Here is a 22,885-nt window from a genome sequence, read left to right as displayed (position 1 = left end):
GGTAGACAAGGCATTATTTAATGTGTGAAAATGACATATACACATACACTGATATTGCGTTGCGTTAGGTTAAGCAACCTGTGGCCATGATGATTAGACAAGTTATTATTGCGCGTCAGTGGCACTCATGTTTCTGACTAGGTGAACACTGCTACAACTCCTGTTGCGCATGCTCACACCCAGGGATATGAATAACTACAGTGGGATCGTTTGTTCGTGATAGGTGAAGACTCGCAACAAATGTAACCAGTATAGCCTACAGTGTCTGTATAAAGGTGACTTATCTGTATGTGTAAAGAAAACGTACGTTTTGAGAATTCATATAGACTACTTTAGAGCTTATATCCAACTAACGACGGGAAATTGACTCTTCTCTTTTGTAAACAGTTTTCAGTCTGTTCTATATGAGATCTGTCATTTTGCTTTTTATATAAAGGCATAATGGTGACAACAACTTCTAATATAGGATATTGATATTTTAAATGAAACCGTCATGATTCAAGAAGTGTTCGGGTTTTTAATCGGGGAGAGACTTGAAGGATCTAGACACCTTTCTTGCTGTCTGGAGTTGAACGGTGGCGACTTCCAAATTGTTCCGGTGGTAACGACAACATCCTGATTCCACCTGGATATACACAGCACCTGTTGTTATTATTATTGAACAGTATGGAGACTATTGGGAAATTCGAGTTCAACAGGAAAGACCTGATTGGACATGGTGCCTTTGCCGTGGTGTTCAAAGGGAGACATAAGGAGGTAATTTGTATGCTATTATACATATGTTATAACCAGGGTGAGATAAGTCCTATATTCATTTTGTATTGAGAGATTGTATAACCGTTCATCTTCTGTCTTTCCCTTTGCCCTTTTCAGAGGCATGACATGGTAGTAGCTGTGAAATGTATTAACAAGAAGAACTTGGCAAAATCCCATTCCCTGTTAGGAAAAGAGATTAAAATATTAAAGGTAATAATTTCACGACGAAACTTTATGCAATTATTGTAAATCCAGACCTAGACAAATGAACCATTCAATTGTTGTTCCCCTACACAGGAACTGAAACATGAGAATATCGTTGGACTACTTGACTTCCAGGTATGCGTCGATTTTCAACATCGTTATGTATTATTGACACACATGGAGCCTACCTGTACATGTCGGTATCATCACACACTGTTCTAGTTCTACACAATAAGCTGACTAACAGCTTTTACTAAACCTGCTGTCACGTGCGCAATTGTTGACATTCGATGTGCAGAACATTGCATCTCATTCGCTCATACTCTGTTGATAGGCGTGTATGTTATTAAGAACTGATATAGATAACACGTAGGGTACTAGGGGGTAACTAGCCCCCTGGAGTAGCTGCCCCCCCCTGTAATTCACATAAAGACCACAAGATGTCACCAAGTTTAAAAAATATATACAATTAGGGAAGCCTTAAGATAAATAATCCACCTGTTCAGAGAGAAAAATGTATTTACTTTTTAAGTATTAATATGTCGGATGAGTGTGTTGGGGCAACCTTACTACCAGATCGTCTGAGGTAAAATACATTATAAAAGATAACGTAACTTAATTGCAGTTGTAAATGTTTCCACTAGTGGCTGATAGCTTTACAGTTAATGTTACTTTATAGCCTTTTAGCTATTTTACATAGCATTTTATGTCATACTGCTGGATCGCTAGCTACGTTTTTAAGAGGGAGCTTTTAAATTAGCATCTCTCCCCATTTTCAGTCACAGGTGGAATTACTGTAGGTGTGAGCAGTGCAGTCGGTGGGCTAGTGAGTTGTGCTCCAATTTTACTGGGGATAGCTTTTTTTTGTGGCCTACGTACAGATTAGAATCATGCAATAGCAGAGCATAAGAGAGTTGCCACATCAATGTTACACTCCAATGTTATTTAATGTTATATTCTATTCCAATATTATATTAAAAACAGCTATTGAAAACTTTTTGCTCCTGAATGTAATTTTAAAGACTGCTGGGATTAAAAATCCTGCATTGTTCAAGTAATATTTAGTGCAATTGTACATAATGGATTGTATGGAAAATGAACAACAAATAACAAAGGAAATGAATGTGCAGGTGAGTTAAGAGGGACTACATCAAATCTCCTCATAGTGCAGATATTAATGGTCATATGTGCAACACCCCCTCCCCCCCACCATATTTTAATAATTACAATTAGACAACTAAAGACGGTCCTTCTGTAGCTCAGTTGGTAGAGCATGGCGCTTGTAACGCCAGGGTAGTGGGTTCGATTCCCAGGACCACCCATACGTAGAATGTATGCACACATGACTGTAAGTCGCTTTGGATAAAAGCGTCTGCTAAATGGCATATATTATTATTATTATTTCTAAATAAAACGGATTAAATGGATTTTAACACACTTGTGTGAAACCCTATGCCATAATCTTCTCCTCGGGTAACTGGCACCCCCAATTACCCCGGGACTTTAAAAAAGCCCCTTTTCTAAAAACAACATTTCATGAAATAACAAAAAAAAAAGTCTAATGTCGCATATATTTCCCTTTATAGTTTAGTCGCCTTAGCATGACCTTGATCCACATACCATTTCTTTCAAAACATTGCTTTTTGTGTCAGCAATTAGAAATTGTTCTTAGGGGGGGGTTCGTTACCCCCTCGTACCCTACGTCCACAAACTACACGATCCAGAGAGTACTTTTGGCTTAGAGCAGGGCTGTTCAACTCTTACCCTGCAACGTGTGTAACGGCATTCAGAGGTGGAAGAAGGATCGGACCAAAGCGCAGTGTGGTAAGTGTTCATGATTTATTCAAAACGGACTGAACACTGAAATACAAAACAATAAACGATGTGAACAAACCAAAAGTGCCCAGGCTACATAAGTATGATTCTCAATCAGGGACAACGATTGACAGCTGCTTCTGATTGAGAACCATACTAGGCCGAACTCAAAACCCCAACATAGAAAAACAAACAGACTGCCCACCCGAACTCACACCCTGACCATACTAAAACAAAGAATAAAATAACAGAACTATGGTCAGAACGTGACAACGTGGTTTTGCGTTGGTGGAAGAAGGAGTAGACCAATAAACTTAACACTAAATACAAACAAACAAAAGAATAAAGGAAAACCGAATGGTCCCGTATGGTGAAAACACTGAAATGGAAAATAATCACCCACAACTCAAAATGGGAAAACAGGCTACCTAAGTATGGCTCTCAGAGACAACGATAGACAGCTGCCTCTGATTGAGAACCATTCCAGGCCAAACACATAGAAAAATAAAACCTAGACCTACAACATAGAATACCCACCCGCATCACACCCTGACCAAACTAAAAATAGAAACAAACAAAGCAATCTACGGTCAGGGCGTGACAGTGGTTCCCCAACTGGAGGCCAGTGGGCCAATTTGTCCTCCCATGTTTCCTGGGCAAAAATAATTCTAATAATAATAATAATTCATTGTTGGAATTAAAAACACCAGTAAATCAGCTCCAAGTGATTTTAATTTTGGAAATCTGTTCTCAAGTACTCTCATGCATAATAGAGAGATACATGTGATCATATACAAATGTAAACAAGGTTTGAAATGATTGTTTTAGTCAAATATTATATATGTTTAGGCTTTTTGCAGTCAATTTGCAGTCTACAAATGAGTATTATTATATATAATACACTGCTCAAAAAAATAAAGGGAACACTAAAATAACACATCCTAGATCTGAATGAATGAAATATTCTTATTAAATACTTTTTTCTTTACATAGTTGAATGTGCTGACAACAAAATCACACAAAAGTTATCAATGGAAATCAAATTTATCAACCCATGGAGGTCTGGATTTGGAGTCACACTCAAAATTAAAGTGGAAAACAACACTACAGGCTGATCCAACTTTGATGTAATGTCCTTAAAAAAAGTCAAAAGGAGGCTCAGTAGTGTGTGTGGCCTCCACGTGCCTGTATGACCTCCCTACAATGCCTGGGCATGCTCCTGATGAGGTGGTGGATAGTCTCCTGAGGGATCTCCTCCCAGACCTGGACTAAAGCATCCGCCAACTCCTGGACAGTCTGTGGTGCAACGTAGCGTTGGTGGATGGAGCGAGACATGATGTCCCAGATGTGCTCAATTGGATTCAGGTCTGGGGAACGGGCGGGCCAGTCCATAGCATCAATGCCTTCCTCTTGCAGGAACTGCTGACACACTCCAGCCACATGAGGTCGAGCATTGTCTTGCATTAGGAGGAACCCAGGGCCAACTGCAAAAGCATATGGTCTCACAGGGGGTCTGAGGATCTCATCTCGGTACCTAATGGCAGTCAAGCTACCTCTGGCGAGCACATGGAGGGCTGTGCGGCCCCCCAAAGAAATGCCACCCCACACCATGACTGACCCACTGCCAAACCGTTCATGCTGGAGGATGTTGCAGGCAGCAGAACGTTCTCCACGGCGTCTCCAGACTCTGTCACGTCTGTCACATGTACTCAGTGTGAACCTGCTTTCACCTGTGAAGAGCACAGGGCGCCAGTGGCGAATTTGCCAATCTTGGTGTTCTCTGGCAAATGCCAAACGTCCTGCACGGTGTTGGGCTGTAAGCACAACCCCCACTTGTGGACGTCAGGCCCTCATACCACCCTCATGGAGTCTGTTTCTGACCGTTTGAACAGATGCATGCACATTTATGGCCTGCTGGAGGTTATTTTGCAGGGCTCTGGCAGTGCTCCTCCTGCTCCTTCTTGCACAAAGGCGGAGGTAGCGGTCCTGCTGCTGGGTTGTTGCCCTCCTATGGCCTCCTCCACGTCTCCTGATGTACTGGCCTGTCTCCTGGTAGCGCCTCCATACTCTGGACACTACGCTGACAGACACAGCAAACCTTCTTGCCACAGCTCGCATTGATGTGCCATCCTGGATGAGCTGCACTACCTGAGCCACTTGTGTGGGTTGTAGACTCCATCTCATGCTACCACTAGAGTGAAAGCACCGCCAGCATTCAAAAGTGACCAAAACATCAGCCAAGAAGCATAGGAACTGAGAAGTGGTCTGTGGTCACCACCTGCAGAACCACTCCTTTATTTGGGGGTGTCTTGCTAATTGCCTATAATTTCCACCTGTTGTCTATTCCATTTGCACAACTGCATGTGAAATTTATTGTCAATCAGTGTTGCTTCCTAAGTGGACAGTTTTATTTCACAGAAGTGTGATTGACTTGGAGTTACATTGTGTTGTTTAAGTGTTCCCTTTATTTTTTGGAGCAGTGTATATTTATTCTTGGACATAAAATATTGTAAAAACACCAGGAAATCATCTCCAAGTGATTTTCCTTTTGGAAATCTGTTCCCAAGTATTCCCACGCATTATCGAGAGAAGGGATATATAAATGTAAGCAAGGTTTGAAATATTGTATCTGTTTGGGCTTCTTGCAGTCAATTTGCAATCTACAATTATTTGTAATTATGTTCCACCATCCACTGAAGAAAAAATCTTCCCAAGGCTGAATCTAGTTGATGATCCCTGCCCTACGAGGTCCAGAGCCTGATGGTTTTCTGTTCTATCTGATAATTAATTGCACACACCTTGTTTCCCAGGTCTAAATCAGTCCCTGATTAGAGGGGAACATTGAAAAAACACAGTGGGACTGGCTTTGAGGTCCAGAGTTGAGTTTGAGGGGCCTAGAGGTTTCTGTAAAAAATATTCCCATGTGAAGCAGAAGAACAACTTTCACGTGTAGACCAGTTTATGGCTGAGTGCTACAGTACCGTACACTAGGTAAGACTTTCTTGTCCCAAGTTGCAGCTGGCCTTAGAAGAAGAGCTGTTGCTGAAGCCAGCTGTTGGATCAGAACAATCAATGTATAGATTTCTTTACTAGCCAATCCAATCCCAGTAAATGGGAGACATCTAATCTGATACATTGTTATAACATATCCGTTACTGTCAGTTGGCATCTGGTTAATGAATAAACGTATCAAATTTGCGTGTAGGTGAGTATCTCAATGTTCCCATCTCAGGTATTGTATGGGGCTTCAGCTGCAGCTGTATTTGTCTGTCCTCCCTTAAAGGCCCTATGTGGTTGTAAAATGATCCCGTCACCAGACAGACATTAGATGGTTTGCTGATCTGTTTGGGTTCACTGGTCTTAAACAGATGGCAGGGTGCAGCCGGCCTGCAAGCTAAATAATGGCTTAAGACAACAGACAAGGAGCTCAGTCAGCAGAAATCTCCCCAGGAACAGTCTTCAGCAACTTAATGAGTAATGATCATTAATGACCTGACACCTGCTAGGTGATATGGAGACATGAAAGGAAGGGCTTTTGTCCTACTGTAATGTCGCTAGCTGTCATGTAATGTATCTAACATTTACTCAGCCCATTTTTATCTCAGTTCCATTTTGTTTGGGTGACATTTGATTGATACAATGTATTGTATCTCTAAATGGGACCAATTGCTGAGTAACTGAGCAATATTTGTTTAATTATTAAAAGACCCACTGGGCACACACTGGTTGAATCAACGTTGTTTCCATGTCATTTCAATGAAATTACGTTGAAACATAATGGATTAGATGTTGAATTGATGTCTGTACCCAGTGGGGATAAAGGATACTGGTTTCTACTAAAACCTTTTAAATTCAAGTGGAACCTGAATCCACTTCTTCACTCCCCTCCCAGTCACACCCTTATAATCCATTCAATAGCAGTCAGCTTGGACTGACAGCCTAACCCTCTCACCTTCCTTGCTGCCAGCTCAACCCTGCATGATCGGCCAAATGGGAGCCAGCCCACTCTAAATTATGAAGTGGTGTCGTTTGTTTCTTATGGGATAGTCTCTACATTTATGCATTATTCAAACCTACTACATGTGCCCATCCCACTTGGGACTGTAGTGCATATCTAATTTAAAACAACCGTGGATGGAATTCATTTGCCTTGGGGGGAAAATGAACAGAACAAAAGTAATAATTATATATTGCAAAGGCTGTAGGTTTTTTTCCCCTTGTTGCCGGGTAAATGTATTTTGAACATACACAGTTTTAGTCAAAAATCTATATGGATATATTATGTCACCACAATCAATGATTTTTATGTTTTCTCCAACAGGAAATGGCTGGGTGTGTGTATCTGGTCATGGAGGTAAGATGAAGTCTGGTTTGCTTTATGTATAGGCTACTGTATACAGTATGTGGATTAATAGTGGTTGTAGAAAGAAACAATTCAATTATATCTAATGAAATGTTCCATTATTTTCTGCTCCCAGTACTGCAATGGAGGAGATTTGGCAGAATACCTCCACTGTGAGTATACTGTCACCTCACAATCAGAGCTTTGACAAATGTGTCTCTCCTCTTAACTCATGTTTGAACTTCAAAAGGAATTGAAACATCTTAACATCTTAAGCATTCTAGCACCTTCGTTGTGATTGTACTGTAGGGGTTTCAGATGCCTGTATTAATACCAATTTGTATTGCTTCGAGTGAAGAACCAAACACCATTGGCTAGCGTGAAACAGGGTCAAACGAAGACCAACCTAACAAAGATTTGGTTGCAGGTTATTGTGATAAGCTATTGTTGTTATAGTAATACAATCTGCCAGAGACTTTGTTGAGGACTTCGTTGCGGCCTTTGTTGAGTACTTGTAATCATTTTATTTTGAAAGATCATGAAAAGTAGACCCATAATCATCTTTGGGAAAAACAATGTGACATATCATTTAGATGTGGGTTACATGCTGACACAATGCCTAGGCCTGTACAACAAATACTTGGCCCAAATTAAGCCCAACATAGAGAACAGGATTTCTTTGTGATTAACACATAAATGAATGTTTCCCTACACTCACTGAAGAAACACAAGGCCACTGAAAATATCTCTCCCTCACACACAGACCTAGAGTAACATAACAATATTGAGCAATGAATATACCTCCCTATTTTGCCTGCTCTCTCATAGCCAAAATGGATAATAATCGTCCCACTGACACCATCATAAATGAACAGAATAAAACATTCTCTCCTCTCATACTCTTAGCAGAATATCAACGGACAATCTCCTCCTTCTATTGCACTCTCTCCCCTTCAGAAACAGTGACTAGACCGAGGGCATACAGATGTCTCATTGACTAAATTTACCATGTGTGCGTAGGTCGATGAGTCTATTTAAAGATCGAAGGCCTGTTGTGGCCTGATTTTGCTTTCGTGCAAGCTGTCTTGTTTTGTAGACAAGACATTTGCCTGCATCTCCTGTGCCTGCTCGCCCTTGCCATTAGGTTGGCACATCCAACACCCAGACACGCCTTGCAAGGCTCCTGTAGTACCAACATGACCTCATCCATCTGTCGCTGACTTATCTCCTCTCCTAGGGTGGAAAAACACAGAGGCTAAAAATACAGCAGAGGTGCTTGAGGGATTATGGTGTCAGTTAGTTATTCCTGTCCTTTACACATTTTGGAAGAAGTTCCTACAGCTAGCTATATATTCGTAACCGTACTACTGTCAGATCTCATGACCCTTGTCCTAATAACTTTATTTCCCATGTATGTTCTCCTGTTTGGCCTCTGACGTGACTGCAGCTAAGGCTACTCTGAGTGAGGACACCATCCGGATCTTCCTCCAGCAGATAGCTGGGGCCATGAAGGCGCTGAAAGAAAAGGGCATCCTCCACAGAGACCTCAAACCTCAGAACATCCTCCTCTGTCACCCCGAGGGACGCAAGTCCAGCCCTAACAACACCTGCATCAAGATAGGTTTGTGTTTTGGGATGTTTTGGGTAATATACTGTACATTAAGTACACAAAAGAGAAGCTGGACAGTTTTTGCTGCAGGGTGTGGTCGGGAACTGATTTGTTTGTTGATCAATGACTGTTAGTTGTCATATTGCCACTTAAAGGATACAGCTACCCTAGTCTCTTAAATCATTCACTTGGAAAGAGTCCATCATTTAGCCTCCAGTTTTCCCTTCTGAAAGAAATAAACATTTCTCATCATGGGTTTAGAGAATGAAAATAAGTGAAAACATGTGCTTTGAGATGTGTTTTTGGCTGATGATTTTGCCCTCTCTCCAGCTGATTTTGGCTTTGCACGTCATCTCCAGTGTAACACTATGGCAGCCACTCTGTGTGGCTCCCCAATGTATATGGTGAGAAACTCCTATTGCCCATACACATACACATCCTAACCCACCTTATGGTCAAATACTGTACATGTGACCCTAACCCACTGTGCTGTGTCTGTCTGTGCTCAGGCCCCGGAGGTGATCATGTCCCAGAACTATGATGCCAAGGCCGACCTGTGGAGCATAGGAACCATAGTGTACCAGTGTTTAACTGGGAAAGCTCCCTTTCAGGTGAGTGATAAACACACACTCTCACAATTTTAGGAAACAAGAATGTTAGGAAACGTATGGTTTTCTTTATAGTTACATGACTTACTCATGCTAATCTAAAATGTTTTCTAAAATCTCTGAATGCTCTTGCATAAGAAACTTCTAATAGGTATTTTATGATTTCTAATGCCTTTCGGAACAGGCTGACTACCGTGGTTCATGTTATATTATGAAAGAACTGACCATAGATCATATGAAAGACAGCTGTTTGCATAAAGTACGAGAACACATCACGAGCCTGTGATAAACAGCATGTTCACACACACACAGCACACTGTGTGCCTCTCTGTGTGTTCCCCTGCTGTTATGTTACCCCTGGGGGTCTGAACAGTGTGTCCACTTGTTCCGAAACATCCCTGTTTACAAACAGCCAAGCTGCCAGGTGGATGAGGAAATGGCTGAGACCAGGGTAAACATTGTTTCACAACAGCCAGGGCAGGCAGGGGGTTTATCACCCTACCATCTAGGAGGCCACTCTATGCGGTGGACTGTGGCATATGTGGTTAGGGTTGATTGATGCTGTGCTGAATCATGTTTTGAGAGAGTTCTAGAGAGCTGTCAGCAAGTTTGCCAAGCAAGAATAGTTTGACTTATGTTCATGTTTCCTTGAAAGGCTAAGTGATCTGCCTGTTTATTAGGAAGTCAGCAATGATTTAGCTTTAGGTTGAAGCTGTCTGAAATTCGAAGATTTGAACCTTTGTACTTGGTATAGGGCTATTCCTACATTAAATTATTTGAATAGCAATTACCCAGAGAGAAGCATGCCAGCACAGGCCAGTGAGTTCAGAGCAGACAGGGTCAGTGGCAGGGTGATCATGTGATGGTGTAGTGTTCACTTAGACTGTCCATGTCACCTGGTTTTAGTTTACAAGTCCTAAACATCCAGTGTACAATCAACCACAAAAGAGAACTAATAAAATGCCAACTTGTATGTCCTCTGACCCAAAGTGTAAAATCACAGTTGATTTTCTTTATTGCAAATTGTTTTTCATTCATCATTTCATTTTGCGGCAAAGCGTTAAACGTTTCATAAATAAAGTGATTGCATGTGATTGTAAGTGAACAGGTAGGTGTGTATTCCAGCTGTAACAGACAGTTACAGACAGGATGTGTGTGTGTGTCCTGTGTTGTGTGTTCGTCATGCAGGCCAGTAGCCCCCAGGAGCTGCGTCTCTTCTATGAGAGAAACAGGGAGCTCCAGCCCAGGTTAGTAGTGAGACCTGCAGGCCTCTGCTATGAGAGTTGAAACACACACACACACACAGGATTAGGTGTGAGGATAGCATAAACAGGCAGATCTGTCTTATGTGTCTAATCAGCTTACTGGCAGATTACTTTAGGTAACCCTATAATGTCCAGTCACCTCCAAAATGATTGTCCCCCTTGATAAAGATGAGCAAAAAAGACTGTATAAAATAAATAATTCAAACACCGAGCTATATTGTAAGCTCGGCTCTCAGACCACCATCTGTGGGGGATGCACAGTCCAAACGTACACCTCGCCAACATTCCCAACCAACTGGGCTGTCCGCTCCATCCTCTGTAGTGCCATGCGATTGACGTCGGTGTAGTTGCCATACTAAGCAGTGATGCAACCGGTCAAGATGCTCTTGATGGTGCAGCTGTAGAATTGTGTATCTCTTATTCAGGGTCACAAATATTATCCCCCTATCCATCCCCTTTGAAGTGCAAAACAGCCATATGCATTTGTTATATTTTAATCTTTTACTTTGTGAGCTTGTGTATTTGTGTAACTCAGGGGAATGAATACCAGTTTAGTCCCTGATAAAGCCTATGATAAGGATGTGGATGTTTGTGTGGGTTAGTATTTGCTTTTCACTATTTATAACAGCTGTTAGCTGCCTGCTACTGCACCGCTATCACTTTCCACATGACCCAGATATATCACACAGACACACACACACACACACACACACACACACACACACACACACACACACACACACACACACACACACACACACACACACACACACACACACACACACACACACACACACACACACACACACACACACACACACACCACGGCTCCCCTTACAAAAAAGATTGCGTTCAGAGTGCAGTCTAACTGCAGTATGCTGCAAATACTGCGTCCAAAATACCACAGTCGACTGCAGTTACTGCACTTTCACTGCAGTTTCAAAACGGCAACCTTTTATTGTAAGGGTCAGGGTGTCAAAATTCCCAGAGTCACTCAAACATAAACACAGGCACACGGCCACACTCAGTCAGTATCATACCCCACAGTCTTGCTCTTAGTGCAAGGAAAACACAACCACACACCACATTACAGCTCAGGGTGTCATAACAACCTGATACATTGCTTAGTAAGGGATAATCAATGAGGGCTATGCGTTCTGTGGAAAATAATGCATGACGTGGAAGGTGTGTTCCACGACACGTTAGAAACTGGGTGGTTCGAGCCCTGAATGCTGATTGGCTGACAGAGTTAGTATATCAAACCGTATACTACGGGTACGACAAACCATTTATTTTTACTGCTTTGATTACATTGGTAACCAGTTTATTACAGAAATAAGGCATTTCAGGGGTTTGTGGTATATGGCCAGCATAGCACGGCTAAGGGCTGTATCCAGGCACTCCGCATTGCGTCGTGCTTAAGAACAGCCCTTAGCCGTGGTATATTGGCCATATACCACAACCCCCGAGCCTTATTGCTATTATAAACTATCTCAAAACAGTCAATACACACAAACACAAAACAGTCCAATGTGTGATATTACTCTGTGTCCTTGTTGAACACACAGCTTGTTTTGTCTTAAGGTCATTAAAGATATATGTTTTCAAAGTGAAACCTGTAAACCTGTGTTTCTCCCAGCATTCCACGGGAGACGTCAGTCCACCTGAGACACCTGCTCCTGGGCCTGCTGCAAAGGAACCATAAGGAGCGCATGGACTTTGGTTAGCCTCACTCACTCTCTCACTCACTAACATTTGCACTGCTGTCTCAATCAATCAAATGTATTTATAAAGCCCTTTTTATGTCAGCCGATGTCACAAAGTGCTGTACAGAAACCCAGCCTGAAACCCCAAACGGCAAGCAATGCAGATGTAGAAGCACGGTGGCTAGGAAAAACTCCATAGAAAGGCCAGAACCTAGGAAGAACCTAGAGAGGAACCAGGCTCTGAGGGGTGGCCAGTTCTCTTCTGGCTGTACCTGGTGGAGATTATAACAGAACATGGCCAAGATGTCATAATAATCACAGTGGTTGTCGAGGGTGCAACAGGTCAGCACCTCAGGAGTAAATGTCAGTTGGCTTTTCATAGCCGATCATTCAGAGTTAGAGACAGCAGGTGCGGTAGAGAGAGAGAGAGAGCCGAATACAGCAGGTCCGGGACAAGGTAGCACGTCCGGTGAACAGGTCAGGGTTACATAGCCGCAGGCAGAACAGTTGAAACTAGAGCAGCAGCATGACCAGGTGGACTGGGGACAACAAGGAGTCATCAGGCCAGGTAGTCCTGAGGCATGGTCCTAGGGCTCAGGTCCTCCGAGAGAAGAGAGAAAGAAAGACAGAGGAGAAAGAGAGAAACGAGAGCGAATTAGAGGGAGCATACTTAAATTCACACAGGACACCGGCTAAGACAGGAGAAATACTCCAGTTCTTTTGTGTTTCTTCCATTTGCGAATAATCGCACCAACTGTTGTCACCTACTCACCAAGCTGATTGGTGATGTTCTTGTAGTCCATTCGAGCCTTGTGTAGGTCTACAATCTTGTCCCTGACATCCTTGGAGAGCTATTTGGTCTTGGCCATGGTGGAGAGTTTGGAATCTGATTGATTGATTTCTTCTGTGGACAGGTGTCTTTTATACAGGTAACAAACTGAGATTAGGAGCACTCCCTTTAAGAGTGTGCTCCTAATCTCAGCTCGTTACCTGTATAAAAGACTCCTGGGAGCCAGAAATCTTTCTGATTGAGGGGGTCAAATACTTATTTCCCTCATTAAAATGCAAATCAATTTATAACATTGTTGACATGCGTTTTTCTGTATTTTTGTTGTTGTTATTCTGTCTCTCACAGTTCAAATAAACCCACCATTCAAATGATAGACTGATCATTTCTTTGTCAGTGGGCAAATGTACAAAATCAGCAGGGGATCAAATAATTTCCCCCCTCACTGTAAACTATTGCAGCATAAATACTGGAGGCTGAGAGAGGAGGGGTTGGGAGACACTGTTGCCCTGTCTGATATGATGCCTTTTTCACTGGAATGGAACTGCAATCAGTCCTCGCAATGTCAGTCTGATTTAAATTTATTTGACATTGTTTACCCACACAGATGAGTTTTTCCATCACTCTTTCCTGGAGTCAAGTTCATCCACAAAGAAATGTGAGTATCCCTATAGGCCATACAGGCAAATTGCTCTGTGGATTGGAACTGCATTTTAGACAGGTGTGAATTATTAATGAGTTCTAATGTACAACTAACGTTATTTAGTAACGAAATAAAGAGTACCAAAGCAATGGCATGCCCCCAGTATGAGGTTGGGATTAGTACCACAGTGACCGTGTCCTTCATCATTCCAGCCTCTCCGGTGCCCATGCCCTCCTTCCCCAGCTCTGGGTCTGCCAGCTCCTCTAGCAGCTCTTCCACCTTTCACCTGGCCTCCTCCCCTCAAGTGAGTCCCCCCTCCTCTCTGGGGAGTGATAATGATGATGAATAGGATTTATATAGCACTTTTCCAAGTGCTCAGCCCAATGCTTTATAATGTGAAGGGGAAATGATCTGCTACCAATACCAGTCACCTAGGGTCTAATATTAGATATTTTCCCCTTCAGCATTCCGATGCGGTGCTGCAGAGACTCCAGCCCAAGGCCGAGCCCACCCCTTCCCGGTACACAGCCCTCCACTACAGCAGGAACACCTCCTCTGAGATGGATGACTTTGTCATGGTGCCTGCCCAGTTCCCCAGTAAGACACCCTATCTATCGCTCTCTGTCTGTCTGTCTGTCTGTCTCTGTCTGTCTCTGTCTCTCTCTCTCTTTGTCTCTCTAGCTCTGACTTTACCAGCATTGTGTTCTTGATATGGGTTTGATTAATGCTGTAAACGCATGTGACTGATATGTCCCTGGATCCTGTTTTGTTACCACCAGGTGAGATCACATGTGACATGGGAGATGGGTCACCTGTCCAGGGCAGCATGTTGTACAGTGGGTAAGTTGGGCACAGGAGAATGATATAACTCTGTTGTATTTAATATCAGGAAATGTATAGTCCTACTGTAGAAATCTGTACAATGGAGATGGTTATGAGAGGTCCTTATAGCAGCAAGTAGATAGTGGGTAACACTGACTGACTCTGTCCTGTACCTTTGTCTTGATGATAAAGGAGCTCTCTGCTGGCTGCTGGGGTACTTGGGAGTCTAGGCAGGACACCACCCCACTCTTCACCCCTTTGCCCCCCTAATCCTGTTAGGTAAGAGCAGGGCTGACTGAGGGGGACAGATGGGGAGTAAACCTGGGCTATTAGAAGTTTCACAGCATTTGTCCATCTCACCCTCATTTAATCTGACCAGACTTTAGTATAAAGCACACTCCTGTTTAACTGATAGGTATCAAATCATAACATCCTTTAGTGTTTGTCATACTACAAACATTGTGGGAGAATGGACCTGTCCTAACTTATAGATACAAATCTATGAGGGAACAAGTAGTGTTTTTACAGGCATTTACTGTGTTTGTTTCCCTTCAACCCCCCGCTGTGTTCAATCCTACCAAATCACTGAGGTGTACTCATCCTTTTCCTCTCACCCCTCCCTTTTTGTCTGTGCAGCAGGCCTGCAGAGTTCAATGGGAGTAACTACAGCCAGTCTGTACCCATTCCTGTCCCAACACAGATCCACAACTACCAGCGCATAGAACAAAACCTACACCACGCTGGCCTGCATGGCTCAACCAGGTACATATCTCTATCTCTCTCACTCTATCTTCTCTCTCTGTGGGGCATTTTTACCGTGGGGGTGTATTCTGGAAATTGTTGATGACACGTTACACATCTGTTTCAGGGCCACCCTTTGTTGTGTTGATAGTAGTAGTGGCAGTTCCCCAGGGAGTAGGAAGACTGGAGCCTCCCTTCTCCCATCAGGCCCCGGGGGGGCAGTGCTGAGCCACCGCAGGCTGTCAGCTGGAGGGGCCAAACCCTACCAGCCCTCTCCACGAGGTACAGTAGGAATCCCCTCAGACCTCCATTACTGCATTACTACAATAATCACTGTAACATGTGCTTCTTCACTTCTCTTCCCACAGTGGGCACTATCCCAGAGACCCCAGAGCAGACTGGCCTCTTCAGCACCTGGACAGGACAACAGAGCCCTCAGGTCATCCACTAAACAATGTCACATTTAGTGGTCTCTTCTGCAAGCTCAAGAGTAAAGTAGTTACTCTGTAATACTCATGTTGTTATTTTCCTGATTCCTGCTTAGGCCACGCCTCCACATGAATTCCCCCGGCCCACCAGCTTTGAGGATTTGCCCATCATTCCCACCCGAACACGGACAGTATCAGACTTGAGCCACATCAGCAGGGCCACAGGGAAGAGGAAGGGCCCCTTCAAAAGGTTAAAACCAGCTCTACAGATACTGGGTATCTGATATCCATAAGTGTGGTAGTGGGCTCTATCTTAAGGTATGATTGATTAATGATTAAACGTGTCTGCTGATGCCCTCTGAAGGTATCTGTGTGTGTGTGTGTGTCCTATCTCTAGGTCTCTGAGTGCAGACCGTCTGTCTGACATGATGCTAAAGGCTGCTTTTGGAGCTCAGCTGCTGGATGGAGGAAGTAACGAGAGCCTTCCCACTGAGAGGTCCATGGACACCACAGGTACCAGGGCACCATGGGCAAACCAAGGGGTTTGGATTTTGAGCTGTGGAAAAATATATTGTTTGTTTCTAATTGTGTAAGCCTGTTATTGCCCTTGGGTTAGACATTATGTAATTGTGCCACTGCCCACTCTTTTCATATATTAGGTAGGGTCTTAATCTATCCTGGACAAGCCTTATCTATAACCCATGTGAAGCTTGACAAGAAAAGTAAATGTTTGATAATGTTCCTGACTGCAAGTCAGTGGGTATATGACCATACATTTGCATTGGAGGTCTATGATCAATGTCCATGACATTTCAGCCAGTAGACACCATTTCCCCCCCTGATGTGTCTCTACAGCTCCAACTAGTGGTGCTCTGAGGGTTGCAGGAACCTCAGCCTCAGGCAGTCCCACCTCAGTCGTGTTCACTGGGGGATCTCCATCCAGAGGAAATGCCGGGACCCCACCAAATCCCACCAGGACGTTCTCAGGTACATAGGGATCTTCAACTACCTTAGAAGGGTTTCTTATTTGGTTCTCATAGTAGATCAGTATAGTCTGATTAGACATTCAGAATTCCAGCATGGTATCAGGGTCTATGTAATGGGATGTGCAGAGGGAGAAATGTTTTGAATCCTATTAAATATAAAATTGGATATTTCCTCTTAGCAGTGGGTTCCCCCAGCTATGTCAGCCCATCCTGGTCAATCAGCAGAGGAACCCATAGAGATGTACCTAACTACCAGCATATTACCCACCCCATGACAGCCAGCCCAGACAGGGCCATAGATTTTGACCCTCCAGAGCTCCCAGAGGAGACACTGATGGGGGTAAACACATAAACACTCCTTTATAATATATTAGATCTCTGTACATGAATGGATTCATCAGTTTTCACATTGCCAGAAACTAGACTGTTGACAAAATGCAATCATTTCTGGCTCTCCTTCACAGCAGTGGCATACGGATGGCCTGAGAAACCTGCGCTTCACTCTTGCCTTTGTCCACTGTGTCATGGAGATAGCCAGTTCTAAAGACACTGGGCTTGAGAGTGAGACCAGTGAGGACGCTCCTGATGTGTCTTTCCTGCAGCAAAGCCTGGTGGCTGATCAGATCAGTCTTCTAAGTCGAGAGTGGGGGTGAGGGGATGCATTTCTGTTATTGATTCCCTGAGCTTTAAATTGGACCAATTATTTTTTAAATCACAGCGTAATGATGTATTCTTAGTACTTCAAGATATATTTATTTTATTTTGAGGAGTAATCGTTTTGTGTAAGTTAACATTGGTACTCACAATGTGTTTATCGCAGCTATGCAGAGCAGTTGGTGCTGTACATGAAGGCTGCAGAATATCTTTCGTCTGCATTACACACTGCTATGGAGGACATTGGAGAAGGCAGACTGTTCCCCTCCTCTACAGTCAAGCAAGGTGAGACATGAGACCATATGTTCCTCTTCTCATTGATGTGTGCAAAAGAAATGGCCATTAAATCCTGTTAATCCCGAGAGTTTCGATTTCCCCGCGGCCCCGTGGAAATTTAATCAGCATAATTTTAAAAATCCCCATCAAAATTGGTCAGTTTAAGCAAGAGATATCTGTTTTTTTTACATTGGATGCGTCTCAATCCAACGCATCTGCAGATGTTGCACTTCCACATCTGCAGAGCTAGATGATCGGTCTTCTCACGAAAACGTCTGTAGCATTCGAACGGTTTGGCCTACAGACTATTGGAAAGATGAGACTCTCACGATCACGATGGTGTTTCTCCGTTTTGTTCTACGACCCCCACAAGCGTCTTGAGATTCTTTTGAAATCGGTACAGCCGATCTTCCAACTTCTGTCTGTAGTGTCCGAACAATTTGGGCTACACACCTTCTGTGGAAAGGTGAGTCTCTCCCGAACACGTCCATGTCAGTTGTTTTGCTCTAGGACGCCCACAAGCCTCACAAGACTCGTCTGAAGGTCCCCTGGTACCAGTTTTTATGGAGATAGTTTAGTGCCAAAAATAAAGGGTTAATAAATACATGCCCCCCAAGAAATGTATCGTGTCCTAGAATTCTCAGATATAGGACAGACACCTCAGAACAATCTTCCTTTTGATTCCCCAGCTTTGACAGGGTTTAGACTGTAGGAGGCTAATGATCATGCTTTATAAAGTGTATTAAATGAAAGTCATTTCTCCTGTATGTAGTGATGAAGAAGATGAATGAGCTGTATAAGAGCAGTGTGACGTCCTGTCGGTCCCTCAACGCCCGCCTGCAGAGCTTCCTCCTCAACAAGCAGAGACTGATGGACCACATGAGCAACATCACTGCAGAGAAACTCATCTACAGTCACACTGTGACCATGGTAAGGCCTCCTCTCTCTCACTGCACAGTACTGTACATTTCGGTGCTCTCTATGTGCTCCCATTCTTTCTCTGTCTAGTGGTCTTCAGTATTGTGTAACATACTCATTGGACATGCATATTGTATGATATACGATGAATATTAGATAGAGTAAATATCATTTTATGACATTACTTTTACTGCAGTATTTATGATGTGGTTATAATATTGTAAGAGCAATGTTAATAGCTGAGTGTGTGTGTTGCTATTTTCCAGGTGCAGTCAGCAGCCCTAGATGAGATGTTCCACCGTGGCCAGGCGCCCATCCAGAGATACCATAAAGCCCTTCTGCTCATGGAGGGCTTGTCCCTTACCATCACAGAGCAGGCAGACATCGACAACATAAGTAAATGTAAGTAGCTTATAGATACACACGCGCACACACACACACGTGCCAACATGTGCACACACACACACACATCTATTTGAAGATATGAATTAGGAATGTCTCTCACTGTGTTTCTCCCTTTGTTTTGGTCTCAGGTAAACAGTGTATTGAGAGACACCTCCTCTCTGCTCTGCAGACTGCACAGTGTGATTGAGCTTAAGGCTTTTGGACTATAGCTACAATATTAGCTGAACCTCTAAGCTTGGTTAGAGCACCTCCAGACCTCTGATGCCCCTCTGATGTCCCTCTGTCCTATGTGAAGATGGAGCTCCTTGGACTGTTGACACACATAAACACTTTGAACTGAACAGTAACAAGACCACTGATATGGCTGCTCTCAGCCCACAGCCTAGCACTAAACATTTTTAGTACCAGAAGAGAGGAGAAGAAGAGTGGGTTTGGTTCTGTCGGACTCTACTCTGAGAGCAGTGTGTGTTGTGTTTCATGCTACAGTATGTTATGCCAGGCCAATAGTATGTTACTGTTAATCTACTGGATTTATCAGGTGTCACTGGACAAAATTATTATTTTCATCTCAAATTAGCTCATTTTACTTGAAATAGTTGTTTGAGAGTAAATAGATGTCTGAGAGTGTAATTTAATGTACAGAAGGTGGCACTCAATAATAGAAGGGAATTCGGTAAATATCTTTGGTACCAGCTGGTGTTATATTTAAAGATGCACTATGCAGAAATCGCTCCACCATTTCAGTTTATGGAATAAAAGAAGCATCAGAGAATCATTGTACCATTTAAACTGCTGTGAAATATATTTTCCATAACCCAAAATATTGTACTTTCAGCTGTTTGAGGCTGGTGTACAAAACCAAAAATAAAAGACACAAAAACTAAACTTAAGAACGGGCTGAATAGCGCACATAGAACAGATCTACTGCATATTAGACTTGCTTTCAATGACAATGTCAGACAGATTTATAACACACATTTCTATGTGAATTTGGTCTTCGCCCAAAATGTTACAAATTGCAGCTTTAAACTGGAGGCAAAAATATGCATCATTTTCGGGAGTTGGAAAGTTGTGTAAGAGAAAGTGAAGACCAAGTATTGCCAATTTGTAGCAGATTATTTTTGTAAAGGATTACTGTCTTTTTTTTTAACTGCTTTTAGCAATGTGTATGTTTTTGACAAGCCACTGTAGCACAAATACATTTATGATAGACTTATTCATAAACTGTTAGGAACTTACATACAATACATTACTGTATTGTCGAGATCTTAATCTTCTGTAAAGAGTGTCAAATTTCAAGCCACTCTTTCCCAGTGTTCCCAGCAAGATGGTCATTTTACTCAGCGAGCACCACATCGAGCTGCATGCTTTTTGTCTGTTTTTGCACAAATATTAGTGAATGATCAGTAATGTATAGGCTTGTGGATGAGGCAAATAAATGGCTGAAATAGGTTAAACTTCAGTACAGAAAACATGTACTGTATTTTATATTTTTAGTAAGATTTTGTATAAATCTGGGGGGTTTGTTTTGTGTGGAGTGGTTGGTTTTAATATTTCGTTTTTTTATGACTGCCTTGTGGCTATACATTTGAATTAACCTATTTCTGTTTTTACATTCAATGAAAATGGTATCAGTTTTCCGAATTACTTTTTGATTAGGCACCTTTTGAATATTAAATTATAATTATATTGCAATTATATTGCAAAATATTGTAATTATTTTGACTGTATGTTATTTTTGTTCACCAAAACCGAGCTGCCAAAATCAGTTTCATATGAGAATATTGTGTAAGAATTATTAAAATATATGTTACATTATGTGGGATGTTTCTGTTGTCCTCTAGCCTACACACGCCAGCTGCTCCACAGAACATTTGAACAAATGCAGATCTACAGTATAGAGGAGGCATGTTTTGATGTGAGGCATTAGTTGGTGGAGATAGAGGTAAAATATACTATGATATTTTGAATAGTCATAGCTCATGACTAAGTATTATTGTGTGACTCAGAAGGGTTTCACACTTGGTTTTAGGGAATAAAGAATATAAACACTCAATATTTTAAAGAAGCATGAGAGATACTCAATTGGCTATAGCTAGTTTTTTTAAAGAACTTTAGAATAATCACCCATAGAGGTACTAGAAAGCGCCTTTACTAAGAAACTCTCCCTCTATTCTCTTGTTGATGTACAAAGAGGATCGTATTTTATTTAAAACTGTTGATTGGTTTAAATTATTGTCAATCAACCTCGGTCCAGGGTCGTTCAGGTCCTTTGAAACGGAACTGCTTCCGGTTCTTCAAAGAATAGATTGAAATGTCTATAAGGGATCCTCGGGGCGGCCAACCCTGACGTCACTCCATTGAAGTGGCAGGGCACACCAAGGCAGGGTACCCAAATGTGAAATCTTATGTTTATTTGACTCTGATGATAAAGAAATAGAAAATATTCCTGTAAAGGACTGTGTTAAATATTTAGGAATACATCTGTCAAAAAACACTCAGTCAGACAACATTTGAATTTCTCTCCTAAAATTAAGAAAACCTCAAATATAGTTAATAATTGGCTACAAAGAGATCTTCCTATACTTGGGAGAGTACTTCTGTCCAAGGCAGAGGGACTGTCTCGTTTTGTGTACCCCTCATTATCTTTATGTGTAAATCCTGCTACTTGTAAAGAGATCAATAAGACCTTTCTTGACTTCATCTGGAAAAATAAGTCTCACAAAATAAAAAAATCTGTCCTTTCTAATAAAAGAGCTGAAGGCGGTCTGGAAGTGTTGGATTTTGTTGACATAAATAATACTTTCAAGATCGACTGGTTGAAAAGATGTTTGATCAATACTGATTCAATATGGTATTTCATTCCAAATAATGTATTTAATAAGTTGGGAGGTCTTCAATTTTTACTGAAATGTAATTATATTCCTGAAAGATTTCCTGCTAAATTGGCTAGGTTTCACCAACAAGCTTTAATGCCCTGGAAAATATGTTCCATACACAATTCTTCCCCATATAAAGCTCTTTTGTGGAATAATTCAGACATAACTGTAAGGAATAAGTCATTGTTCTACCCCAGCTGGCATGAGAGCAATATTGACTTTGTTCTTGATGTTTTCAACAACAAAGGTAATGTTCTCACATATGAACAATTTATAACATTGAAAGAGTTTCCAATACCTTTCAGAGAGTTTATTTCTGTGATCAAAGCCGTTCCCAGTGGTCTAACTCCACTAATGAAAACTCATCTTAGCTTTGGTAATGATTACAAAGTGGGCTTACTTGAGAAATCTTATTGTAATAAATATATAAGACAAATTCTTCATTCACAAAACCAACTTACACCGAGAGGAACATTTTTCTGGAACATGCTTATTCCTGACATTGTCTGGAAAAATGCATGGTTAAGACCTTACAAATACTGTATACCAAACAAAGTTAAGGCACTTTAAAATTTGACATAAGTATTTCATTCTATGAATGTCATTCTATGATGTTCACATTTGTGGATATTGATGATATCTGCATTTTCTGTGAAAAATAAGGTGAGAATCTGTCTCACTTGTTCTTTGAATGTAGATTTGTGTCAGAATTTTTTGGAAAATCTTGCAAAATACTTATTTAACATTATGAACACTTCTCATGTTTTTGACATGATAGATATAATATGTTACTATTACAATGATAACAAGACCATTGAAATGATTGTGATTTTTAAAATTATTGTTGCCAAATACTCTATACACAAACAAAAATTCTATACCAAAATTACACATTTCTTTGATTTAATTTAATTGTCTTGTTATGACATTATCCCTAGTAAATAACAACTAGAATAACATCTTCCTGAATCATTATAATTCGATTTTTTGCACTAAAATTGTTTCTTTTTAAAAATGATTTCATTGATACTTTTTGTATGT

General features: G+C 41.8%; 1 protein-coding gene across 4 annotated transcripts; it reads left to right on the top strand.

Annotated features, from left to right (window-relative positions):
• Window positions 1-173: 173 nt before the first annotated feature.
• On the top strand, window positions 174-21,733 carry ulk1a (unc-51 like autophagy activating kinase 1a). 4 transcript variants are annotated; one of them, XM_035735884.2, is made up of 27 exons: window positions 174-756; window positions 874-966; window positions 1,054-1,095; window positions 7,097-7,129; window positions 7,254-7,290; window positions 8,565-8,738; window positions 9,057-9,130; window positions 9,236-9,337; window positions 10,523-10,581; window positions 12,239-12,321; window positions 13,700-13,750; window positions 13,948-14,039; window positions 14,200-14,332; window positions 14,515-14,575; window positions 14,750-14,836; window positions 15,197-15,319; window positions 15,426-15,580; window positions 15,667-15,737; window positions 15,843-15,976; window positions 16,124-16,239; window positions 16,582-16,713; window positions 16,892-17,052; window positions 17,177-17,361; window positions 17,533-17,651; window positions 18,415-18,572; window positions 18,827-18,962; window positions 19,094-21,733. In XM_035735884.2, the coding sequence occupies exons 1-27, from the start codon at window positions 667-669 to the stop codon at window positions 19,150-19,152; spliced, it is 2,760 nt and encodes a 919-aa protein (XP_035591777.1). In that variant the 5' UTR covers window positions 174-666; the 3' UTR covers window positions 19,153-21,733. The 4 variants fall into 4 exon arrangements, with proteins under 4 accessions (XP_035591777.1, XP_035591776.1, XP_035591774.1 ...); XM_035735883.2 differs by having other exon boundaries at window positions 15,194-15,319; window positions 16,895-17,052; XM_035735881.2 differs by having other exon boundaries at window positions 175-756; window positions 15,194-15,319.
• The last annotated feature ends 1,152 nt before the right edge of the window (window positions 21,734-22,885 follow it).

This window comes from Oncorhynchus keta, chromosome 25, assembly GCF_023373465.1.
Source record: "Oncorhynchus keta strain PuntledgeMale-10-30-2019 chromosome 25, Oket_V2, whole genome shotgun sequence".
Classification (NCBI taxonomy): Eukaryota; Metazoa; Chordata; class Actinopteri; order Salmoniformes; family Salmonidae; genus Oncorhynchus; species Oncorhynchus keta.
This window is presented reverse-complemented; position numbering and strand designations above follow the sequence as displayed.

What these genes read in the sequence shown, in the direction of transcription:
- ulk1a (XM_035735881.2), top strand. Translation starts at nt 667, where the DNA reads ATGGAGACTATTGGGAAATTCGAGTTCAACAGGAAAGACCTGATTGGA. An exon ending in TCAAAGGGAGACATAAGGAG is followed by an intron (nt 757 to 873) that starts GTAATTTGTATG and finishes TGCCCTTTTCAG; the next exon opens with AGGCATGACATGGTAGTAGC. An exon ending in TAAGGAGCGCATGGACTTTG is followed by an intron (nt 12,322 to 13,699) that starts GTTAGCCTCACT and finishes TTACCCACACAG; the next exon opens with ATGAGTTTTTCCATCACTCT.